At 40.8% G+C, this 22,127-nt stretch overlaps 1 protein-coding gene across 2 annotated transcripts; it reads right to left on the bottom strand.

Annotated features, from left to right (window-relative positions):
• Positions 1–6: 6 nt before the first annotated feature.
• On the bottom strand, positions 7–21,705 carry fhl1a (four and a half LIM domains 1a). 2 transcript variants are annotated; one of them, XM_012861716.3, is made up of 6 exons: positions 21,576–21,705; positions 5,294–5,475; positions 3,581–3,758; positions 3,141–3,310; positions 1,838–2,024; positions 7–674 (listed from the first exon to the last, which is right to left on the bottom strand). In XM_012861716.3, the coding sequence occupies exons 2-6, from the start codon at positions 5,447–5,449 to the stop codon at positions 520–522; spliced, it is 846 nt and encodes a 281-aa protein (XP_012717170.1). In that variant the 5' UTR covers positions 5,450–5,475; positions 21,576–21,705; the 3' UTR covers positions 7–519. The 2 variants fall into 2 exon arrangements, with proteins under 2 accessions (XP_012717170.1, XP_012717169.1); XM_012861715.3 differs by lacking the exon at positions 21,576–21,705 and adding an exon at positions 10,849–11,045.
• Between the last annotated feature and the right edge of the window lie 422 nt (positions 21,706–22,127).

Below are 22,127 nucleotides of genomic sequence, written 5' to 3'. Positions count from 1 at the left end.
ACGAAGCTCGGTACTTCCTTTTATTTGTATCCTTTTAAACTTCAAGTTTTAACGGCACAACAGGTTTATGATTCAGCATCATTGACAAAGCTTTTGTGTATTTTAAATCCAAAGAGTCAGAGATGTAATAAGGTTAATAATCAAAGCTGGTATGTTTAAAGCAGCAACAGCAGGCAGGATAAAAGCATCTGATGCAGCAAAGGATTCCCAGAAGGCACTAAAGGTACGTAAGAACCACAAGACACCAGAGGGTCCTAAAAACATCAGATTAAAATCATTAAAAATGTCAATTCTGCTGCCACGTTGGAGACAAACTGCAGATACTGACGCTGGTTATATTGTTGTTGATGATTGAAAGCTTTAGTGCTAAAGCCTTTTGCAGGAACCTTGATTTTTATCTTGTTTTGCCAAAAAAGAAAAAAAACAATAACTGCATGCATGCTAGTTCAGAAATAATTAATTTCTGAGACACAAACTGAACTCTTCCTCATGAACCAAGATGTTCTGCTGTGCCTCTGTTTACAGCTTCTTAGCACAGTCGGGGCAGTAGATCTGCTCTCCGTTGAGAACAAAGCGCTTGTTGGCGAGGGAGAGGGAGCATTTCTTGCAGTTGAAGCAGTACTCGTGCCAGGCGTAGCCCTCGTAGTTCACCACGTTGGTTCCATGGCCGAACCCTGGAGAACAAACACAAAGACGTCGGTGGGTTTGTATTAAGCTTGGAGGTCAAAGGAGCCAAGTTCTTACTAATGTTGCACCGATGCCATTTTTTGGCCCAGATACCTGGCTGTGCAGTGTTAGACAGATACCATCTGTTTGAAATTGATGTGTGTGTGTATATATATATGAAGAACTGCATACTACTTAGGGTAGTAGAACTTTTTATTGCCTACCTGGAATGGGTGACAATAGTTGAATAAACTTTTGACTCTCAAAGGCCAAAATAGTGCAAAATTCGTGAAATTATAACGTATAATAGCAGTGCAACAGTAAAATGACATAAATAATTGAATAATCTCTTTTAAACCCTGAGTTTTGTCTCTCAAATGCCAAAATAGTGCAACATTTGTGAAATTATAACATGTATAATAGTAGTGCATCAGTAAGACAGTAAAATTACATTAATAATTGAATAATCTGTTTTAAACCCTGAGTTTTGGCACTCAAATGCCAAAATAGTGCAACATTCATGAACTTATATAACATGTATAATACTAGTCGGGAGAGAGAAGGCTGCGTTCAAGTGACATACAAACATCAAAATGGTATCGGTGATTATTTGTTTGTACTCGCCGATACCGATACCACCATTTTAGTGCTGGATCGGAGCCCCGGCTGATACTGGTATTGGTGCAACACTAGTTCTTACACTTTCTTAATCATGAATTATACATTTAAATGCCCTTTTTCTTCAGAAATCAGCACTTCTACAGTTGATTTAACCAGAAAAGAACACATTTTTCAATAAGGCCTTCCCATGCTGTAGAGTCCCAGTTCCTATTACATAACTAATAATAAGAATAGTTCAGCAGAACGAAAACGTGTTTTCACAAAGATGGACTCATATTAGACATTAAAACCCTGTTTCCAGCCTTAATGGGGAAATTAAATCCCAACATTCACAATATTTGGGATTTTTTTGTTGTACTGTAAGTATCTATTCAAGTACAAAGTTCCTCAGCATCTTAGTGATTTCCCTGGAGATTTTCTTTTAAAGTATTAAGAATTTGGAGTTAATTGCAAACAGAGTTGCACAATATATTGTATAATATATCAAAGTTATCCCAGTATACAGTTAATGTGAGCAAAACCACACTCATAAATTCAACTCAGAGCTGACCTGTGATGGGGTTCTTGCAGCCGTGGCACTTCTTGGCCACGTCGGTCTTGTAGCAGTCCACACAGTAAACGTGCTCCTCATGGGAGGTGAAGCGGGTTCCTGCCAGAGGTTTACGGCAGGTTTCGCACACAAAGCACTCTGAGTGCCAGGGCTGGTCCTGGTAGCTGATCCCTCCAGAGGTGATGGGCTTGACACAAGAGGGAGAAGAGCACATTGGTCATGGCGCTGAGCTCAGAAAGCGGGGATAAGGCCGTCAATAAATCAATGAATCGCTCTCTGAACTTTAATCACATTAAAGTTTAATTAAGCTTGATAATTTGTGTATGCATACAACACAATGCAGCTTTCTTTATAAAGCACTTTAAAAACAACGCTGTGGACCAGTGTTGTACACCAATAAAAACAAATAAAATACAGAACAATGGCCACAGCCACCCCGTGCCATGTCCTGACTCCCAAATGGTCAGCGTAACTGTAGTAGCATCAGTTTAGCATTTCATCCCATTATACACAACCAGCAAGGCAGCCGCTCTTCTTGACCTTCTATCGCGCTTTTATTTGTATCTGCCAGTATCTACTTTCCCCTGGTAATTGTTTTGTTTTTCAATAAATTAATAAATGTACACCTTATTCCTACTATAATTACACAATAAAAAAGAATTGTTGTTCGACTCAAAATTGTTAACTACTGTTATTGGTGCACATTAGATCATTAATAACATTAAAAATCAAACTGTAAACCAAAAGATATAAGTAGGCGTTTAGTTAAGTCTTTAAGAGAGTTTTCTACAGCCGCTTTGCTACAAAAGCAGAATAAAATCCTGAAATTATGGCTTTTAGTTTCAGTGTGCCACCCCAAGAGTTTAAGTGGCCCCCCCCATGAAACATTGCTGGAGGCGTCACTGATACAGAAATGTATAATGTAAAACATGCATGATTGCTTTTTCCCCTTGTTTCCCTCTCATCTCTCTCAGACTGGATAGAAAAAGGTTTTAATTCGGCATCGGTGTCTGCTCGCCCCTCGCTTCTCGTTTCCTCAGTGTAGGAGGAGTTAAATTTTTTGTCAGGCAGGCACTTGCTCAAAGTTTAGCATGAGAGCGTTGTGAGGGAGAGCCAGAAAAACACTAGTTTGAAAAGAAAATGCAATAGACAGATCATTTTTATGCCATTATCATATCAGTTGAAAAAGTTCTCCAAATGACAATACTGAGGTTTATCGCGATAATTTTTAGGAAGATTTATCGCCTGGAAAATTTATCGTGACAGGCCTAAGCGTGAGCGGTAACACCGTGTGGTCTTATACCTGCTTGCACTTGAAGCATTTCTTGGCAAACTTCTTCTCATGGCAAGGAGCGCAGAAGATGTCATCACCCCTGGCCAGGAAACTCTGCGTGCAGATTGGCTGCTTGCACTCAAAGCAGGTGAAGCATTCCTCATGCCACACCTTGTTTTTATACTCCACGTTCTTGGACCCTAAAACACAGAACCGTGACTCTTATAAAATCTCGTGAAATGCACCCAAAGCTTTGGGCGTTTCTCACAATTTTCCGCCCCGAAGATGGTTTTCTGTTTGGCCTTTTTAAAAAAACGTTCGCTCAAAGTTGTCTTTGGACTTCAGCTGCTTTTTTTAAAAGAAAATTCATTCTGCATCGCCTTAAATTATGCTTTCTAAGCAATAGAAATACATCCAGCAAAGACATGAAGCCTGACACAAAGACGCCTATAAGAAGCTACCTGACCCACCTGGCATCACCACCTTGTAGCAGCCCTGGCAGCGGTTGCCGTCCTCTCTGGAGCCACACTTCCCGCACATGATCTTGCCGTCGTCTCGGGCGCTGAACGACTCACTGGCCAGCGGCTTGTAGCATTTGGCGCAGCGGAAGCAGTCCTCGTGCCAGTAGCGGTTCTTGTGGTGGAGCTCCTGAACCAGAAGAAGAGGCGGTGTGTGAGGAATGGTGAGTTTGATCAATTATCAAATGGCTGAAGGTGTTGAGGCAGGGACTTGAGTTTTTCCACATTTTGTTACCTTACAAGCACAAACGTCAATTTCTTTATGGGGATTTTATGTGACATACAAACACAAATTGGGAAAATGACACATAGTTTGTCAATTTAATTTTTTAACCCCCGGATTCCCCTAAATAAAATCCAGGGCAACCAGTTGCCTTAATTCTGGACTTTAACCAGGAGATTCTAGTCAGTGATTTATTGATCTGAACCATGCCATTGTAGCTCTGGTGGTATGTTTAGGGTCATTGTTCATCTTGATGGAGAACCTCAGTCATGGTCCCAGGATTTCCCAGCATTTAGCTCCATCCAGCTTTCCTCCGCCTCTGACCAGCTGCCCTGCACCTGCTGAAGAAATCTCATCCTCACAGCAACAAATGTTGCTGCCACCGCTACGTTTCATAATGGGGAGTTATTGTTGTTTGCTGTGTTAGTTTCCTGTCACAAAAAGTGTTTTTTCAAGTACAAAAACATTTAACTTTGGTCTTATCGTAAAAGAGAACCTTCTTCTAGGCGTTACATTAGCTGTGTCCCCTGCACGGGTCACACTAACTTTAACTAGGACGTTTTATGTGTTTCTTTCAGGAATGGCTCCTTTCTATCCACTCTTACATTATTCCACCTGAGCAGTGGATCTGTGCAGCTGCTCCAGAGTTATCATGGGCCTCTTGGCTGATTCTCTGAAAAACACCCTCCTTGCCTGACCTGTGAGCTTAGCTGGACCTCCATGTCTTGGGAGGTTTTCAATTGATGCTGTGTAATGAGTTTTATTTAGGGGAGTCAGAGTAAAGGAGACTGAATAAAAATAATAATAAAAAAGTTTATAACATGGAAGTCATTTTCATTTCACTTCACAATTATACTTTAATTTATCTGTCTGTCTGACTGAAGTCATATCATTGTTTTTGTTAACGTCCTTAATATTAGGGATGCACCCATATGAAAATTTAGGCCGATATCGATATCCGATATTAATATTGCTGTTATGTCTGATAACCGATATTTACCGATGTACATACACATATAAGTCTCTGCGATAATTCAATCTTACACAGTTTTGTACCGACAACTGAAAACTATTCTAACTGAATCTTTGAATGTGGGAATGTGTCTTCTTTCAACACTGTGGAAAAACGGCCACATTGCTCACATTGCATCTGTTTCATTTAAAAAAACAACACAATAATCCTGGCTGTGATGCATTATTGTCAATGTTACATGATCCAAAAACATAAAAAACAAAACACATGACCAACTAGATGGAAATAAACATCGGTTCTTAATATTGGCCCAGTTTTACTTATCATCAAAAAATTACTAACATTGGCCGATACCGATGTTAAAGCCGATATATCGTGCATCCCTACTAAATATTGTCTTAAAGATCACAACCAAACATTGATCCTGTTTGTGTCTTGGTGTTTCGGTCACCTCCTCTTTTATTTTTACCTTTGAGTCGGCTCCAATCGGGCGCCGGCACTCTGCGCAGGTGTTGGCGCAGAGCTTGTCGAAGCACTTGGTGCACACATGCTTCTCATCCTTCTTCACGTACTTCTTCCCGTGCAGGTTGTCACGGCAGTAGTAGCAGTCGAAGCGATCCGTCATGGTGGAGGTGAGGTAACTCCTGGGACCTGGGTAAGAAAAAAGGAGCAGCGGCTCATAAAGAACCTCCTGTTTATCTGTTAAATCGCCAGATAAGGGCGGCGTTTCCTCAACAAAACATGCAGATAAACGCTAAGATCCCATTTAGAAGACAAAAACACTGTTGTACTTTGCTTTTAAGTCTGTTTATGGGAAATCTAAAGGACTGAGAGACTGACATAAACAGCAATACAGCCTGCCCATCTATAAAGTACCGGCCTTGTCAAGGTACTTTTTTTCTATTTTTGTCATTTTACAGCCTCTAACTAATGTATTCTACTGGTATTTGATGCAGTAGACAAACTCAAAGTTATGCACAATTGTGACGTTCAATGGACCATTAAACAAAAGATATAAAAGTTAATTCAAATCCTATACACACCCTGGTTTGGTACTTTGTAGAAAAACCATTCAGTCTTCAAGTCTTGCCACAGACTATAAACTGGATTTTGTTCTGGACTTTAACTAGACCATTACAGCTTTGGCTGAATGTTTAGGGTTGTTAACCTGCTAGAAGGTGAATCTCCAAGCCTTTTTGCAGCCCTCCAACTGGTTTTCCTGCTGAATTGCCCTGTTTTTAAGCTATATATATCCAGCCTTCCCCTTCAGCACTGACTTGCCTCCCTGTCTCCACTTAAGACTGATAGCCCCACAGCATGATGCTGCCACGCCTTTGTTTGACTGCAGGAATTGTAAAAGTTGGGATGTTATGTGATGAAACCAGCACAAAACAGTGCATAGTTGTGAGGAAAAGAGAAAGAGGCAAACCATTTTTATACGTAACTACAACTCAAATTTCAACTGCAAGACATTTGTGCCTCTTTGGCAGCTTTCCACAGAGATATTAATCTTTTTCCTATTTCCTATAAATATTCATGAATCTAAAGCCTTCCTCTGTAGCTCTGCTGCACGTTTAGAGTTGAACCTTCAACCTAGTCTCAAGTTCCTTGCAGCCTCTTGCAGGTTCCCTTCACCACCGAGCTTCGGCCATTTTTAGTTCTGACCTTCTTGCTGGCGGAAGAAAAGCTCCCCTCCAGCGTGACGCTGCCGCCATCATGTTTCAGTGGGATTTGACTTGAAAACAAAAATATCTTCCCTCTACTACTATAATTTTAGATACATCAGAAAGAACAGACAAACTATAATGAATAATGAATCAACATTACAAGAAACCTTGTATTCATTCCCAGTCTTGCACGTGAAGCTCATCTGTTTTCCATTGTCTGTTAATATTAATGTGGTTTTATTGCCTGTGCAACAGTAAACAGGCAAGTCGAAGCATCCGGACTTTCGCTCAGTTCTTACAAATTGGAATTATAGAATTAAAAAAAAAAAAAATTCTGTTTTTACATTCAGTGTTTATGGAAAGAAACTACAACATTAGAAAATAATTATGAAAACACCCCAATTATCAAAAGGAGGCTTTTTTTTTTCTCTTCTGCTTCACAATTATGCAATTCTTTGTGTTGGCCTGTCTCATCTTAGCTGTATACTTTAAAGTTTCTGGCAGTGGCATTTAAAGGGCATGAATACTTTACCAGAGCGCTGAATCACAGAGTTTGGTCAACAAATCCGAAATTGAGCGCTAGATGAAGAACAAACGTTTTCCCCCGATTCTCTCACAAAGACGGTGCTAGATCCGGCTCTTGCACGGCGGCATACCAAACCGATGAGAGAAGCGCAAGTGAGGTGAAACAGCCGCACACAGATGGCTGATTGTTGCAGTTATATCAGGCCTCTCCTGCAAAGCTGCGCTCGTATCTTTAGTGTTTGGCTCATTCTCCACCAGCCTCCTCTTAGCTCGTCCTCCACAAACTCTTAAACCAGGGGTGTCCAAAGTGCAGTCTGGGGCCATTTGCGGGCGCTGGACTAATTCTGAATTAGCAATTGAAGAAGGATTTGGCCCACCAGCATAGGCGGCTGATGCAGATGGAAACGTTTATGGACAAGTTAAAATTTCCTTACAACTGAAAATGTCTTTAATGACCCAGCATTTAAATTCCCTTTTAATTTTTATAGTAAATAGGATCATATCTTTTTCGATTGCTTTTACTTAATTGCACACTCTGGTGCACCAGTATCTGCTTTTGATTCATATATTAAAACATTTTTTTGAAAGAAAGACCGACCAAAATCCTGTTCTTATTGCTGAGAAAATAAAAAGTAAATTCTATCACCGTCTTTTAATAAGACAAATGTGCAAAACACCTTTAAAGTATTGGATCTGCAATGGTTTACCCACCCTTTTCCTACAGAAAATCTGACTAATTAGTTTAATTCAAGTATTAAACAACATTTTGCAGGGCAGAGAAAACTCACAATGTAATTCTTTGGTAACTTTAGCTTTAAAACACATGTTTTTGTGGCCATTGAGTACTTTTGAGTCAATTTTGACCCATGTGATGAAAGGTTTAGACACCTCTGTCTTAAACAGTTTCCCTAGACGTCTCAGCTCGTTCTTCTTCCTCCGCTGATTTAGATTTCCTCCCCAGAGCGTGTGGGAGGAGTGTTTCTCATGAAACCCGACTTTAATCTGCATCACTTCCTCCGTTGGCTGGTCGTTACCTGCAGAGCGCCGCGGCTGTTTCGATCTGATCTGCAACAGGAACTAAGCAGGAAACGATTGGGTGGAATGACATTTTGTCCCAGTAACCATAGGAACGAGGCAAATATTTATCAAGCTATTTAAGTGGGATGTGTCAAAAAGCCCCTGGTGAGCGCGTTGAGCCTGCCGGAGCGCGGTATGTCCCCCTGTTGTGCGCGGACGGACGGATGGGAGAAGTTTTGGTGCCGGGCAGCAATGTGCAGCTGTGCCACAGGGATAACGAGTGGAGTAGGCAGCCAGGAATAACACAACCTGTCTAACATAAGCTCCTGGAGAGCCGAGCCGCTCAGAAGACCTATTTAAAGATCCGTCCGAAGGGGGAAAATATTGAAAGGCCCCAGAGGGATGTCTGTGGGGGATAAGCAGCTATTGTTGGTCCAGTACTTTTATCTTTGTAGCAAACAGAGTGGCAGCTGCCGTCTGTCAAACACACGAGTGATGTGGTATGCACTGACCCTCGCCTGTGGATGGAGAGGATTAGAAAAACTGTGGTCTCTGTGGGGAGAAGTCCTCTGCAGTGGAAAAGGTCACAGCGAGGACAAGTTTGAGGGGCGGCCTGATCCCGGCCAGTCATCTAACCAGCAGCCACAGCATGATGTAGCTTTTAGTTGTTATTGTTGTTTTTTTTGCATGATATTGCACAAAGAAGACGGCTTCTGTAGCATCAGAGATTCAGAGATTAACATGATGCTACAGAGGAAGTGGATCAAGCTTGCTACGCATTTTTCAAATCAGAATTCCTCACATTTAGTCAACTTTTATAGAAGTCTGGACATTTTAGTACGAAACATTGGCTCTGTTTTCAAACCACGAAGCAATACTACGTAAGTCTGGGCCTTCAAGTGGGCAAAGGTTGTTTTCATTGGAGGTTTTCAACTATATATCGTGACTAAGAAACAATCTCCTATTTAACAAAGAGATTCGCCAAATCTAGACTGGACTGTCCTACACTAAGCAGAGATTATTGGATGTATTCGGTACCCTGGGGATGCACTGATCAGGCTCTTTTAGGCCGCTTCTGATTTCTGGTTTTCTTTGATGATTGACCAGCAGACAGGATTACAAGTAGACTGTCGAAGTTTGGAACAGAAACTAAAGAGATAAGACATGATTTTTTTTTTTTTTTTTTTTTTTAAACATATGTCACCCATTGTTTTTCAAATAAACTACAAACTACTGCATCAAAGCACATGCTGTTGGTGGCGTGATAGACCAAATCTAACAGGAGAGTTTCAGTATCTGACCCGTTTTGCTTTCTGATCAGAGCAGATCTGGAGAAATTCACCAATTCTGGTGCAATCAAAGATGTCATTTAGTTAGATATCAATGACAAAAAGGAATTTTTTTTTTTTTTTTAAATGCAATTACTTTCCTTGTCCCGATTCATTTAATTTTTCTCATTTTTGTACCTAGAAAAGCATATTCCAAACTTACAAATCAGGATATGGCCATGCAGTTAAAACGACAGCTAACATGTTTTAACCCCAATATGAACCCTGATGGATGCAGGACAAAAATGTAAAGTTACAAAAGTGAATCATTGGACAAACAAGTTTTACCTCCTTTTACATTTACTAATATATTTAAAACAAATATGTGAGATCTCTACACTGATGTATCACCTGTCTTTAAACTATTAGAAAACACTTTCTAGTCTCATTAAAAATGTTTAATTAATGCCTAAAAGAAGTTCAGTTTCTTAGTTCTTATCCGTTTGAACACAGAAATCAGTAAGCTTCTATGTGCCAATAAGTTAATATATTTTATATAATTTTTTTAGACTATCTATTGGTTTAGTTTATTTGAGTGAGATTTAAAACAATGAAGTTTTGAATTTAGTTGCAAGTTTACAGGGTTTGATATCATTGAAATATTTCATTTGAAATAATTTCTGAAGATAAGTCCAACATCTTCACGACTGAATATATGTGAGCACAAATAGTTTAAAATTAATCCAATGCTCTAGTCAATGTATTACATTAAAACCAGGAGTTAAACAAGTGATTTCATCTACTAAAGAATAAATCTGTTTCACAGATATTTGATGAGAAGAGGAGGAAAGAAAAAAAAAATTTTTAAGCTTCATGGGCAACAGTGCATGAACCTGCTTATTAGAACACTGTTTTGTGTAACTTTTTTCTATCAGTGACGCTTGCGTTGAAGAAATAGTTTAACCTACATCTTGCAAAATTAGTAAATAACTGTTTCAACATGACTGTGAAGTATAAAATACGGCATTAATGTGCAAAAGACAACAAATTAGTCAGCACCTGACTAATTTTCTGCCTTCCACAGAGCAGGGAGTGTCATATTTCGACATGAAAACTTTGCTACAACTCATCTGGGTGGAGTTTTATTAGTTTCCTAAACATCGATTAAACTAAAGTCACCTTTAAGGTCAGATTATGTTCTTCATTAAGAACAGACAAAACTCCTTTTTCTTCATATTCTCATTCAGATCAGACCCAGATAATTCGGTAGGAAACAATACAATATAATAAACAATATGGTAAAGTCTGAAATTAAGAAAATTCAATCTTAAAATGATTAATTTTGATCTGGATGAGAATGAACCTTAAAAAGCTTTCCTCGATGGACCTGTGCTAATTAGGTAAAACATGTTTTTTCAACAAAACAAAAAAATTGGAATACGCTCTTAGTTTAAGTAAACTCAAAACTTTCTTAGTCTGGATAAATAACGGACAGCGAGCGGCACGTTAAACAACTTATTAATTCGCCCTTTTAAATTCATTTTTACCTGAATGCTTGTAGAAAGTCATGTTTGGTTCCTGTCAGGTAAAAATCTGGAGGAGTTGTAGCATCCACAGAGCGGCAAACCAAGAAACCGTGAGCATCAGCGTGTCATGGAGGCCTGTATATACCCCCTCTGTGACCCAGACCACCACTGACCCCTCATCCAGACCCAACCTTCACCCCTCCTGTCCTTTTTAGGATATGGATTAGAGAATATCGCCCGGATGGAGGGAGGATAGATTAGGGGATATATTTTGGATTCCTCAACAGTGACATCACACGTTAAATAAAGAGAAAACTCAGGCTGAAGGTTTAGTCCGCCGAGGATAACAGATACTCCCGGTGCCCCAACATGAGCTGTTTTGGTTGGACTGTGTAGAACAGGAACAAGTGACATGTTGAATAAGCTCCTATCATAAAAGATGAGTCATAGAAAGAGCAAGATGACACTGTGAGCACACGGGCCGGTGGAGCGGTACGCTGCAAGGCCTCTGGAAAATATTTGATTGGATGGGGAACGTCTGTCAGTGAGTCCTGCCAAAGATTATGACTTTGATTTAGGTCTGAATTTTGACTGGGTGGTTCCCGTTCATTAATACGCTTTCATATAAACAACTTATTAATTTGTCCTTTTGGATTAATTTTTACCTGAATGCTTGTAAATAATATGCTATAGTTCTGGCTGTGTGGGAGAGTTGACCTGCTGGTAGGTGAACCGTTGCCTTTTCTGCTTTGATCAACTTTCCTGTCCCTGAAGCAGATCCTCCCACAGCATGATGCTGCCACCACCATGCGTCACCTTGATGAGGCTAAATAGTTTAATTTAGCTCTCACCTGACCTGAGGAACTTCTTGCGACAGCTTGTCTCAAACTTCAAATGAGACCTCTGATATAGTCCCACAATAAAATCTAATAAATCTTCTTGCATATACAAATCAAGCAGAGCACTATGGCGAGAGCAGCAATGCTCCACTTGTGAAAGTAAAATCTGTTGGGCTCTCTTTGGCATGAAGACAACAATTCTTAGTGCTACACTGCCAGACAGGACATGTAAAAAAAATAGAATAAAACAAAAATAAATGGGATCTTCTCATGACGTTTGTTCAACAATTGCTTCTTCTTTCTCCCTGCTACTTTTCCAAAAAGAGAGATTTTTGGAAAGCACAAAAAATCGTTATGCTGTCAACAGATATTGCCACCTGAGCTCTGGATCTCAGCAGCTCCTCTAGAGTAACCTTAAGGCTAATAGCTGCTCCGCATTTGAATGCTCGCCTTGCCCTCATGTCTTTAACAAACCTGCGAGGCCTTCAGAGGACAGCTGTAATTACAGGAACATTAAATTACACACAGCTGAACTCTCTGTAATAATAAACTAACTTCTGAAGGCCTCTGGTTGCCCTAGACTCACCTCCCTGTCTGCGCTAAAGAGGAGCATCCCCACAGCATGATACAGCCACCGCCGTGTTTCTCTCTGATAAAGGTTATGAACCCGTTTCATCTTCCACTTCACAACAATGCTCTACTTTGTGTACAGACGTCATGTACAATCTTAACAAATTGCTTTAATTACTGCAGTTAGACTAAATAATAATAATAATTAAAAAAAAACTATTCAAAGGATGTGAATCCTTTTGTGACAAAAAATATTCACCTCAGGATTGGATCCCTAATAGCATACGATGGGAAAAAAGAAAGCAGTGTGTCTCTGTTTCTGTGTCTGAGTTGGCTTGCTTGAACAACATCTGCTTGTAATTACTGATTTGATTTGCTCCATTACCGCCGGACCCTTGGTTACATTTGTCCCTCTTTTATGACCTGTCACCGGATTACTCTGAGCCCACCAAAACGAATTAGCACGCAGGGAGGCTCCACCAAGCCCAGCCGACAGATGCCTCCTGAGAAGATGATCTGTCCTGCGTGTAACATGGAGAAATTTCTACTGCCGCTCAGTTTTGTTTTGTTGTTTACCATACTTTTAACGTTTTTAAATCCAGTCCTCCCTCAGCCATCCTTCCCTCCTGTGTCAGCCCCCTATCTGTCCTGTTTACTGTCACAGGGTTAATCCTTTAAAGCATCGTACCAGAAATATTTTTCAAAAAACATCTAATGCTAACAAAAATATGTTTGAGTCATTGCTTGATTTTCACCTTTTTGTATTAAATATGATACATTAGGCTTATGTTATGATGTAAGTAATATGAAAGCAGAGAGATACATTTTGTATGCATTGTCAAACCCTTTGGAATACATAAATGTCTATTTTTTTTTTTTACCATTATGTAAAATACAAATATGTAGCAATGTGTTTAATCTTTACTGAAGGTTTTTGTTCAAAATTTCTTTTACTTTAACTGAAGTAATGCAAAACATTGTCATTATGGACAGGTCAAAATTATATCACAAGTTTTCATGTTGAAATAACTTGAATGCAGCTTATTAGGATTTTATGTGCTAGATCAACAAAAGGTTGAGCATAATTGTGAAATGGAAGGAAACCAATGTCTTTAAATAATTGGTAACATGTGGCACACGACTGAACGCAGCCCCATTTTACTTTAATACCGCTAAACTAATGCCTTCAGAAGTCGTCTACATGTAAATACAGTCTAGCTGTGAGGATTTTAATCTGATTTTACATCCAGCTGTCCTCGCGCGGAGGCCTCAGAGGTTTTTAGACATCAAAAAATTGCTACTAAAATAGACTGAGGGGCCAAAGGAGAGCATTAATCAGAGAAGCGTATTTGTGTACTCCAGAAAACTGGCCTGTATGTGGACTAGATGATAATTGGTGTGTAAAAGACGCACAACGCCGACCATCGAGGACAGAAGGTGAGACCTCTGCTCTGGGTGTTCACGGCTCAACCACATTATGGGGATTTATGACACAAAATCCTAATAAAACACTCCGGGTGTGTGGTGCCAATATGACAAAACTTTAAAAAGCTCAAGGGGGATGCATGTTTTTGCAAGTCGCTGTGTAATGCGGCAGGTTTTTAGACGTTTCTGGTACCCGTTCATCGATCTATTACCTGTATTGAACATCAACTCGGCAAAATGTATCAGCTTTGTTTTTGTAATGGCTAGAATTTAAAATGTATCCTAAAAGATTAAAGGCAAAAGAGAATATCTATACCCCTTCTGGCTTTCTAACAGGAGGTATTTAGACAAAATGGACTAAAATTGCTTACTAAAAATGGCAAAGTATTCCTTGTTTCTTGTTCTGATTTAGACTGTAATTCAAGAAAGATTATGTTTCAGATTGAGCGGTTTGATATTTTTATTTTAGGACTAATGAGATAATATTTAGTAAAACTGGCATGCAGAGGCATCAGAAATAATTCTAAATAATCCCTAAAAAAACATTTACAGTTTATCTGATTTTAAAGCAAAAGAGTTGGGATTAAATGTAACATATTTGTATTTTTTTAATGTAAGACAGAAAGGAGAACAAATGCTTAAAAGACAAGCAGTTGGTTCTTAGCCCCTGTGTTATTTTGCATTTAAAAAAAAGAATAGAGTTTATTTCTGTTTTGTTTTTTTCACGCAGTGGCTTTAATGTTTCCTGAGAAACGACACATCTTGCTCGTACTTCCTGCAGAAACTAGATCGAATCGCTGAAGCGTAGCTGGGATAAACAGCCACCTCATCAGGCTGTTACCCGCAGCAACAAAAGTCTTGTTTACATGGCAGCAGGCCTGTTTCTCAACACGACCTTTAGCCCTGGACCTTTACGTGCCTCCGCTGTTCTTCCAAATCTGGTTAGCCGGCACATGAACTGAGCCAAATTATCTCCAACGGGGGGGGATAGGTGACTCACCAGCACGCCCAAAACACTCCACATGCTTCCTCACACACACAGAGCCGTGTTGGAGCGCAGACATAAGGTCAGGATTTGGCTGTGAGAGCCAGACATACCGAGGTTGAAAATATGTGTGGACAAAAGGCCATGGGGGGAGCTCCATTAACGCAAAAAGCACTCCCAAACTGAAGTGGAGACGCAGACATTTTCAGATAAGCTCTCTACGGTTCCTGCTTCGCTCGCAGGACTCAAAACAGGAAAGACGTAGTTCCTTTGTGCCGATATGGGGAGTCGCTTAAGCCCATGTGGAAAATAATCGTGCATGTCACATGAAGTTTTCCTTCACACTGCAGGGATTGTGTAAAAGTGTGAATAAAAAAATAAACATGTTGAACATTTTGCTCTAGTGGTGCATTTAAAAGGGCCATGAGGGGGGTTCCAGCTGAGATGTTTAGATCGTTTAAAACTAAATCTGGCCCATTTCTCCTGCTGACCTGTTTCTGTAGATGGGAACACATCATTTGGGTCCAAATAACCGCACCAGGAGGTGGTTCTAATGCTAAATAATGACGACTAACATGTATTCACTCTGAGCTTGTGCCACATGGGTTTCCATAGCCAGGTGTGCATTGCATTGTGGGAAGCAGTAGAGTAAACAAACTAATAAACAAAGACAGCACATCTTTCTCATAAAGCCCCATGTAACTTTCAAGACTTGAAAAAATGAAATGAAAATTTAAAAAATCCTGATAATTCGACCAAACTCTGTTTTCAACAGCTCAACGAAGCACCTTCTTCCTGTGTTTACATTTCCTCATGGCTGTGCTCCCGCCGGAGACTCAACTGACCAATAAACAGACTGAATGTTCTCGGATGGCTTTTAGTAACGGTTGCTGTTTCCCTTGGACTTTTCTCTGTCTGTGAAAACAAATCGAACCAACTGCAAAAAGTAAAAAAAAAAAAAAAATAAACTCAACTGATTTGGACTAAAGTTACCAAACCAGAGGTGTGAAGACGCCTATACGCTCGTCCTGGCCACCAATGTCATATTTTTATATTTTATTTGTATTTTAATGGTTCTTTTAAGACAATTTTATTTATTCCAGAACCAGTTTTGATGAGTTTTTGGGATTCTTTTCCTGCTGAAACGGAAATTTCTTCAGGAATCAGTAATCTGACCCAAACAGTCTGGGAAATGGGACAGGATCGGATGTTGAAGAATTAGCCCCAGACGGCTTAAAGTCTACCATTAACTGAAGGAAGGCCGAACACTGTCCCCAGTGATGCAAGTTTTATATAGCTATGGACTTAGATGGTGCTGAACACGAAAGCCTCCTCTGCTCCAGAGTCCACACCAAAAGTGAAACTTGCAGCTGCCTACATGGAGACGCTAAATGCCTCCTGGAGGAACAGATTTAAGGTTGGATGAAACGAAAACTGAGTGTTGGGAGGAGTCTGGATGAGGCCAGTATAAGCTGCCATGGTGGTGGCGGCACCATGCTGAGGGTCTGTTTCAGTGTCGTTACACTGAACAAGGTGGGGGGGACGATGAAGAAAGGAGACTGCCTCCAAATCTTCCAGTCAGATGTTTGAAAGCTGGACCCAGGTGGGTTTTTTAACGGGACACGGATCCCGAACACCTCAGAGGAGGTTTAGGAATGCATTGTCCTCCTGGAACAGCCCAGATGTCAACTTTTAAAGTTATATTTGTCTACTTAAACCAATCAGCATTACTCAGCTTCATGATTTCTGACAAGAAGAGTGGTCAAATATCCAAACGCTTTTTGACGGCTGCAAACTACCTATGGGTTTCTCTCGCAACTTCTTAAAGGATATTTATCCACATGTTTGTCTGGATGTTTGTATATATTTTCTGAATTTAGCACTTTTTTTAATCAACAATGGACTGAAATAGGCTAAATTCCAAGAATAATTAAAGTTTCATGTTGTATTATCGGTACACTTGAAAAGAAAGTGTACCAGTTAACAATGAGGGTATATGCAATCTTGGAAGAATAACTATGTTTATTGTGTTTATTGAGTTATTATTGAAGTTCATTACTGATTTTTTTATATGTTAAATATATGTTATTAGTGATACTGTATTACTATAACATTATTTTCATTTGGGAATACCTAATTTAAAGAACTGAAAGGCGATTCCTCCGCTGCCAACACCACATGTCGCACATGTTGCCTTGACCTCACTCTGTTTGTAATATTACTCTGTGAGGATTTTAGATAAGTAAACAATTTCAAACATATTTGCTTCTTACGCCTGTTTTCCCTCTAACGCTGCTCTACAAATCATCAAGCACTCATGCGTAATGCAGTTTAGGCTTTTGGGCTGCTGAAAGGGGACGCAGCCGTCTGTTATCCTCCACCCAGCTCGCTCGGCCCACGCAGAGGAACACGCAGCGTTGCCTATTTAAGGCAGCGCCGGGCTGCTGCTGCTGCTGCTGCTGCTGCTTACGATTCATCAATGCGGTCAGCACCGAGGCACGCCCTCTTTCCTCCTCCTCTCCGCTCCATTTGCAATAAAAGAAAGAGTGATGGGACTGTCTCAACACGAGCGGCCCTCTGCCTGAATGACTGCTGGCACCGGGCTGCCTCAGTCTGCCTGACATCCTGCTGCTGATGGAGACCTCCCAGGCAACGGCACACGGCAGATGTTCAAAAGAAAGGAATTACTGTTATCAATGCACATCTCCAAGGTTGCGTTTGCTTCAAAAGTGGTCTGACGTGAGAGCCGCGGTTAAAAACTCGTTCCCCTTCACCACCACCACCCATTAAAGGTTGGTTAATTCATTACCCAGTCACGTACAAAGACTTCTTGGTTTTTAAAGGCCGGTGAGGTCATGCTGGAGGGAGGAGAAAAAGTCCGGTAATCTCCTGCTCACCTACATTACATCATGTAGTCGGTTTGGCAGCGTCTCAAACAACAAGGAAAGGGAGGGGGACGTCGGTTTTACCGGCTCAGAGCCACACGTAGTACCTCTGGGCTCAGCAGGTCATTACAGGAACACACGAAGGACATCAACATCAGGGCACATTTAATCTATTAAAGCACCATTGTTTTATTTACAGAGAAAGCTTTGTTTTTCTAATCTAAGGAAAAGGACATGATTTAAATGTGTTTAAACAACCTTCTTCCCCCCTCATTTAAAACAGAAATGCATTTTCTAGGTGGGGAGAATGTCAGGACACCCGACCCTACATTACGCCCTTCTGTTGAAATACTTTCAGTGAGTCGACTCACATTGGTCTGAAGAAAGTTTTCCTCACTCCTCACTTGCAGCAGTGAGATGTTTGAGAAGTTTTTGTTTTGTGCTTGTTTCAACATCCTAAATAGATCAAGATCTGGGCTTTTGGCTCCTCCCAAGACTTTCCATGTCTCCATTCTCAGCGAGTCGTTGGTGGATCTACTGGGATCCTCTGGGCTACAGTTCTGCTTCGGCTTTCGTTTTTCTTTCTTACAGATCATCTCAGATTTTCTCAAACACACTCAGATACTCGGCAGGCTTATTGGTTGATTCTGCCATGGTGAGCTGGCCAGCTGCTGCCACAGCAAAGCCTCCCCAAACCATGATACTTCCTCTTCGATCTCCACCAGTTGGGAGGAGGATCATTTCCTGAAAGGCTGTGTTAATGTCAAACATGTTCTCTGGTTTGGTGTCCAAATAAAAAAAAACATTTGTTTTAGACTTATCTACCAAAAGAACATCCTGGTCTTTCTCCACTTTCTCCTAGGCAACATAATTTGTCTGGTGCTTCGTCTTTTTTTTCTCAGAGAGCAAACATTTCCTCATGGCACACCCCCAAAAGAAAGTTTCTGTAGCATATGTGTTTCAAAAAGTACAAAAGTGACGTTTCCTGAACAGCGGTGCAGTCGGTAGCTCTGTTGCCCTCCAACAAGAAGGTCCTGACTTCAAATGCCGGCCTGGAGTCTTTTTGCAGGACGTTTGCATGTTCTCCCTGTGATTGCGTGGCGTGCGTTCCCACTGGGTGCTCCTCCTTCCTCCAGTGGTCTATTCTCTAAACTGCCCTCATGTATGAATGTGTTTCTGCATAGTTAAGGCCCGTTTACACTACACCTAAAAACCAAGCCATGCCGAGACCGGTCCGAGCTTGGTCCAGTTAACTGAGATAAATGCAGCCGTTTACACACAAGAGTTATCTCGGTTATCCCGGTTCCTTGGTTGCTCCTCGCCTCCTAGTGGCGATCTGCGGTACTACCGCTCTCTGGGGTTGAAGGCGGGACCGAGCAAATCAAAATGGCGGCACCCATAATATTCAGGATGTTATTGTTAGACAGATTCGGCTTTTGGGACGTGGATAAGACAAATGAACGTCTAATAAGGATTTACAGACGCAGGAAACAACAACAGACGCTGAGGTTCATAAGCAGAGTCATCACTGGAAACCGTGTGGCACGGTAAGGAAGCTAGTATTATTATGAATGTCTGAAATTTGTCTGAATGGAGTGTGAATCGGGACGTGCAGCCAGACACGCCGGAAAATCCGCTGACAGTCAGCTGACTGTAAGGGGATGACGCGGTCTGCTCATGCGCTCCTCGTTATCAGGGAACCGGGATAAAAAAAACCAGTCCGAGACCTGGTGATGAACTGGTCTGCAGTTAGCGCGGTCCGGTTATCGTTAGCGCGGTCTGGTTCAGTCTGCTGACCATTTACACACAAGAGTTATCTCGGTTACCGAGCTCGGACTGGTCTCGGCTCGGTTAAAAAAGTGTAGTGTAAACGGGCCTTTAGTTGTCTTTGTGTCGCCTTGTGATGGACTGGCGGCCTGTCCAAGGCGGACCCTGCCTCTAGCCCAATAACCAGCAACTGAGTGGTTGTTTTTATTTGAACAATCAACAAAAACTAGTTAAAACCATAAAGTATTAATTTGACAGGAGGATTGAGTCCTCCTAAAGCTGAAGTCCTAAAGCTATAACATAACAATGCTGAGATTATCCCTCTAGCAACCTTTCTTCCACAAACACCAAAGGTAACTTTCTGGGGTAACTTTCTATCCTTGAAATCTGTTTTTCCTCAGTCAGATGCAGTGCAAACGGCCGGAGGTAAATTATGTGCTCCCCGTCTGGCTTTTGGAACAGATTGTGAAAAAGGTCCATAACGTCATAGCAAGCAGAGACCATCTTTTAGAGTGCTTTGTTCTCCTTCCCCCGGGTCGAAGCTACAGGTTGCCATCTATAAGGTGCACTGACATTCTTTTGTCCTAAGCGGTACCAAAGCTCTCAATCAAATTTGACACGTTTTAGAACATTTTAGAATGTTTAATGGTTTTTATTCCTTAACGTGTTCGGTGTTTTATTTGTGTTGACGTGCGGATTATGCCTTGATTATCGCTGTTGTGCACCAGTTTCCACTGTCTCCGTCAGAGGAGCAGTGTCCTAAAGTCTTTAAAACAAGAAAAAGCCTGACAAGGATCCTGGAGACTGCACCATCTTTAACTATTTTTAAATGGCAGGTTATTAACTAATAAATCTTTAGAAACCACCTTTTTTCTATATTTTTTTCTATATATCTTTTATGTATCTTTATAATCATATAAATAAGATAATCCTCTAGAGATGCACTTGGCCTGCAAATTATTTTTTTAAAGCACCTATAGGGAAAACCCAAAAGCTATTCACCAAGGCCATGTAGAAGAGAACGTGTTTAGAGACAAAATGTGACAAAATGAGGGATGACTCAAGACATTTGCACCCCTGATGGGAACTGCTGCTTCTACTTCCTGTTTGATCTGGAGCGGCTTATGTCCAGGCCAGATACCGTGGTGTTTGCGAGGTCACCATGATATCAAGGGGTGGTCAAAACACCAGATAAGGCACAATTCATCACCACAACCTGAACTGTTTCTACTGAAGCTACACTTGCATCACTGTCATTTTTTTTCACATTAGGTTACGTGACCCAGTTACACAGAGAATTACTTTACCACTCAAACCAAACAACAATTCAAAAGTGAAGGAAATTCCCACCAATGATCAATATCAGATTTGTTTTATTTATTCTTCTGTCCCTGGGCACCAAGGAAGGCCAATTGTCACCATTCCTGGAGGGACAGCACTATGTGTTTACAAGATTTTACTTAACAATTAAAGAGATTAAAGGAAAAAACTTTAAAAGAACTGTAGAATGTATTCATTTATTTAATTTACATGAATATGCTTTCTTCATCGGTACATCCTTTTTTAATGTCTGCCACTGCCCTCAACTGATAAAAGAAACAAATGATAGAGTTATTTATTTTTAAAATTATGGAGACTGGGGCTAAAAACAACAACAACCTGTTTTAACAACTTCCATCAGTTGTAGTTTAGCACACCAAAAGGTCAAGTTTGCAGTGTATTAGGTTGTTTAAAAAAATCCAAACAGGAGGTTTAAGAGATTTTTATTTATTATTAAGGCTTTTTTTTTTTTTACCAGACCTAATTTTTTACATGTTTTGTTATGTCTAACATAGCAAAACAAAACTCCTAATATTCCTGCATGGCTTTTCGTTGCGGCGTGCCAACCCAAGATTACCGGTGACCTGCGTCATGGCCACCCCTTAAAAACCATTCTGGAGGCTTAAAGGCGCCCTGAGAGAAGGACGCACAGACTGATGCGTTGTTGAATTAAACTGCTTCATGTTACATTAAAATACAACTTTATAAAAACCTAGATATGTCAGAGAGGCTGTCTGGTTTCCCCAAAACGCATCACCTCTCGTGCGTAAAACCAACCCCTCATAAATAATAATTTCAAATCATGCCGGAAACGTCCCTCTGATAAAAGAAAAAAAAAATAACTTCTGTTATTTGGCATGACTGTCCTAATGGACCAAAAGAAAAAAAATCCTCCTGCTTTAAAAACAAAACGTCGTTCCTGGTGGTCTGAGCTGTAAACGCAGCAGAGAGACTCACCTCTGCAGAGAGCGTCTGTCACTGTGCGCCAGCAGCGATGCGTCCGGCGAGTCTGACGGAGACGGTTCAAATGAGCGCAGACTGCGCAGCTTTAAAACACGCAGAGAGAGCGCGGCTGAAAAAAGAAAAAGGAAAAGAGAAACTAGAAGAGCCAGACCCTTACAAATCCCAATATACAATGACCTCAACCAGGAATTTACAAGCGCTCACTTTAGTTAGTTCTCATTGGCTCTGCGCAAACGGAAACTGGGGGAAAGTAGTCATAATTTTTCTGCAGGCATGAGAGCAGAGACTCAACAGTTACAACTCTGCGCTGCAGGGATGTTGGGCTATTACATGATTCATCTTGGCAGCACTTCAGTTGTTTACAGCTATTTAAAAAATGCAGCGATTTGTTAACTTGACACTTAAGTCCCTCTTCACGTCCAGCTTCACTCATCTCCTTCTTTGGTAAAAAGAAAAAGCAACAAAACCAGATGACTCAGCCCTGACCCAAGTAAATACAGACCGCAATTTTAATTTATTGGGATATAAAGTGTGATATAAAGCCCC

The sequence above is a fragment of the Fundulus heteroclitus genome, chromosome 23, assembly GCF_011125445.2.
Source record: "Fundulus heteroclitus isolate FHET01 chromosome 23, MU-UCD_Fhet_4.1, whole genome shotgun sequence".
Lineage (NCBI taxonomy): Eukaryota > Metazoa > Chordata > Actinopteri > Cyprinodontiformes > Fundulidae > Fundulus > Fundulus heteroclitus.
This window is presented reverse-complemented; position numbering and strand designations above follow the sequence as displayed.